At 47.4% G+C, this 3,366-nt stretch overlaps 1 protein-coding gene across 1 annotated transcript in view; it reads left to right on the top strand.

Annotated features, from left to right (window-relative positions):
* RNF207 (ring finger protein 207) overlaps positions 1-3,366 on the top strand; it is a 51,715-nt gene that overhangs the window by 6,270 nt on the left and 42,079 nt on the right. Inside the window, exon 2 of the mRNA XM_015429817.1 lies at positions 2,139-2,329. Within this exon, the coding sequence (XP_015285303.1) occupies positions 2,139-2,329 (191 nt within the window). The remainder of the gene's footprint in view (positions 1-2,138; positions 2,330-3,366) is intronic.

The following is a 3,366-nucleotide window of genomic DNA, read 5'->3' on the forward strand; positions in this document are numbered from 1 at the left end:
AGGGGTCATTTCGTAGAAAAAGAGCTAGGGGGACTCATTAGCATATGCCACACCCCCTGACATCACCGGAAGTGTGTCCTCCCCACAGCCGGCGGCGACCTCCAGCGGGCACCAGCAGGGAGCTCCAGGCCCCGCCCTCCCGCACCTCACCGGGGGGATGGCGTCCCCCCGCGTCCCCCCCCAAATGACCCCTGGGAGAGAGAGAAGGGGGGAGAGAGAGAAGGGGGGGAGAGAGAAGGGGGGGAGAGAGACTGGGGGGAAGAGAGGGAACGGGGAAAGAGAGACACTGCCCCCCCCCGTGAGTATCACGGGTCCCCCCTTGTTCTATCATAATTTGGGAGCTGTTGGTCTAATAGGAAGGCAGCTGGTTTAAAAAAGCAGTTTATATAAAACCAAGCCATCATCATTAAAGTATCTTTTCAATCTGTTAACAGCAGACATCCTGAATGTGAAGGGAGGGAGAACACCATGAACACCTCGTGAAATTTCAGAAAAATGGCTGCATTCGCTCTTGAAAACTGCAATTTCTACATTCTCTTTTCATCATCTATAAATCTTTCGTTATACTACGTTGACTATAAGGCTTAAATACAAAGAGTATCCTTATGGGAGGGGGAAGGTCTTTCATTTCCCAGTTTTGTTCTGGGGGGGGAGGCTGTCTATAGAGGACGTGTTTTCTGATGGAGGAAATATATACACCTATGCAAACTGTAATCTGTGAAGATGGCACATGTGTCTAGTTTGTCATATGGTTAAACATGAATTTTCAGCACAACCAGGTCTCCCAAATGCATATATCCGTAGCTAGATGACATACAACTATGCTTTGCACAATTCATTCCCTAAAACCCTATAATGGAAATGTCCACTCAGAAATTAGCTCCCATTTTTGTAAAATGTATCATCTTTCCTGCAGAAAAGGCAATCATTTCTGAATATTTTCTTCACAACTGGAGAGGCTTTCTGATTCCCCAACCTTTGTAGTTTTCAGCAATTAAGATATGGGGGAACTGAAAGGTTTGGAGATAGGGAAAACAGCATGTTTTCATTTTGGATGCCTAGAGAAGAAATATTTATAAAATTGCTCCCAGATCAAGCGACTGGATCTTCATCAGCTGCAATTCATAGGGCAAGCCTAATAATGGAAGGTCACCTGTAGCAGTCAATGCAAGCCTTACACACACACTCCCCCTCTGCATAAATGTGCGCATAGCTTGCTATAAATACACATTGCCCTGTTGGTCCCCAGGGAATGAGAGATTCCAATAGGTAAAGCAAACAGTCCAGTCATTCCCAAAACTTACACAGCCAGAGGACGGCTACTGTGCCATCGGGAAAGCTTTGTGATTAACCAAAGCATTAAAAGTCCCTGTAAACGCAAAGTATCCACTTTCATAGAATGCCTGCTGCATCTCTTCATGATCTCTGTTCTGGCTTGGTCTTTCCTATCATCCTATGTTGCCAGACAAGACCATACATCTGCTGTCTCCTTGCATCTGGTATAACCAGATCATTCAGCCACTCCCAGTATAGAGAACTGAAGGATTATCTACAATCAGTGGAGGCTGCCTGTTACATCTCTGCATGAACCACTGTTCTGGGCTTTCCCACCTTCAAATCAGGAGGCACAGTCAGATCAATGATGAGCGCAGAAACACATACTATAGAAGTAGGTAATTCTAACTTGCACAAAATCTTTTCTTGTGTATGTGTGGCTCCAAATTGTAGTTAAGAAAAAGAAGTCGCATAGCTCTGTTATATACAGATTCGGAGAGCATGGTCATAGTTTTTCAGCCCTCTGGTTGCTAGAGGATGCAAGGTTCTTATTCTGCATAAATCAAAAGCCCATTTACTGGAATTAATTATCATGTGGCAGTGGGTGTAGTATAGCCAGGAGATCCGAAGATTGTCTGGCAGCCTAAAGCTCTAGTTTTTTTTTTCTGGGGAGCTAGGTTTATTTTGGGGGGCTGAGAGAACTGTGACTGACCCAAGGTCACCCAGCTGGCTTCAAGTGGAGGAGTGGGGAATCAAACCCGATTCTCCAGATTAGAGCCCTTAACCACTACACCAAACTGGCCATTTACTGGGGAAATAGATAAAAGACGATAACAATAACCTTTTCTCTTCTTTTACTGCAGATGTCTGGTGGGATTTTCTCCCCCCTGGAGAACCTCTGTGACTTGGACAACGCTAACTGCCACCCGCTGGTGTGTTTTCTATGCCACGAGCAATATGAACATCCTTGCCTCCTGGACTGTTACCACAACTTCTGTGCCAGCTGCCTGAGGGGCCGTGCGATTGACAGTCGCCTCACGTGTCCTCTCTGTGGGTAAGAACTGCCTTGCCCCTCAGTCAAGAGACACAGGGTGACTCACTAGCCTGGGTTGCCAGCCTCCAGGTGGTGGCTGGAGATCCCCTGGGATTACAATTGATGTCTAGGAGACAGAGCTCAATCCACCTAGAGAAAACGGCTGCCTTGGAGGATGAACTCTATGGCATTATACCCCATTGAAGTCTATCCCCTCCCCAAACCACACCTGTATGGACAGTACTATGACCAGGGCATTTTTTGTAGAAAAAGCCCAGCAGGAACTCATTAGCATAATAGGCCACACCCAACAGCAGGAACTCATTAGCATATTAGGCCACACCCCTGATAGTACAGCTAATTAGCATATTAGGCCATACCTCCATGTTACCAGAAGTGTGGTCATCCAGCCACACCCACCTTTTGCTTCTTATTCTGTTTACCTTGTTTGTTGTCAAAACCCAGAGCTTTTTTTGTAGAAGGAACTCCTTTGCATGTTAGGCCACACACCCCTAATGTAGCCAATTCCAATGAGTTTCTGCTGTTGGGTGTGGCCTGTTATGCTAATGAACTCCTGCTGGGCGTGGCCACCTCGGGAGCCAGCCGGAACTCCGTTCCTGTGCGTTCCTGCCCAAAAATAGCCCGGCTTGTGAGCAAAAGTTCTACTTTCTGAGTTGCTGGCATTAAAGTTGTGAGGGAGCGATTTGGCTCCTGCATAAGTTAGTTTGCTCTGGAGCCATCTTTCCTGAGCTAAGACAAAAATGTGTGAGCCGGAGGCTAAAAAACTGTGAGCTAGCTCACACCAACTCAGCTTAGAGGGAACACTGGCCTAGATCCTTCCGCTTACTAGCGGGTTCTGGGCTAGGGTTGTCAGCTCTGGGTTGGGAAATACCTAGAGCTTCTGGGGGTGGAGCCTGAGGAGGGCGGGGTTTGGGGAGGGGAGGGGCCTTGGCAAGGTCCTGTGCCACTGAGTCCACCCTCTAAAGCATTATACCCTGCTAAGGTCCTTCCCCTTCTCAAACCCTGCCCTCCATAGACTCCACGCCCAAAACATCCAG

This window comes from Gekko japonicus, unplaced genomic scaffold (assembly GCF_001447785.1).
Source record: "Gekko japonicus isolate JY-2015 unplaced genomic scaffold, Gekko_japonicus_V1.1 scaffold1166, whole genome shotgun sequence".
Taxonomy (NCBI): Eukaryota; Metazoa; Chordata; class Lepidosauria; order Squamata; family Gekkonidae; genus Gekko; species Gekko japonicus.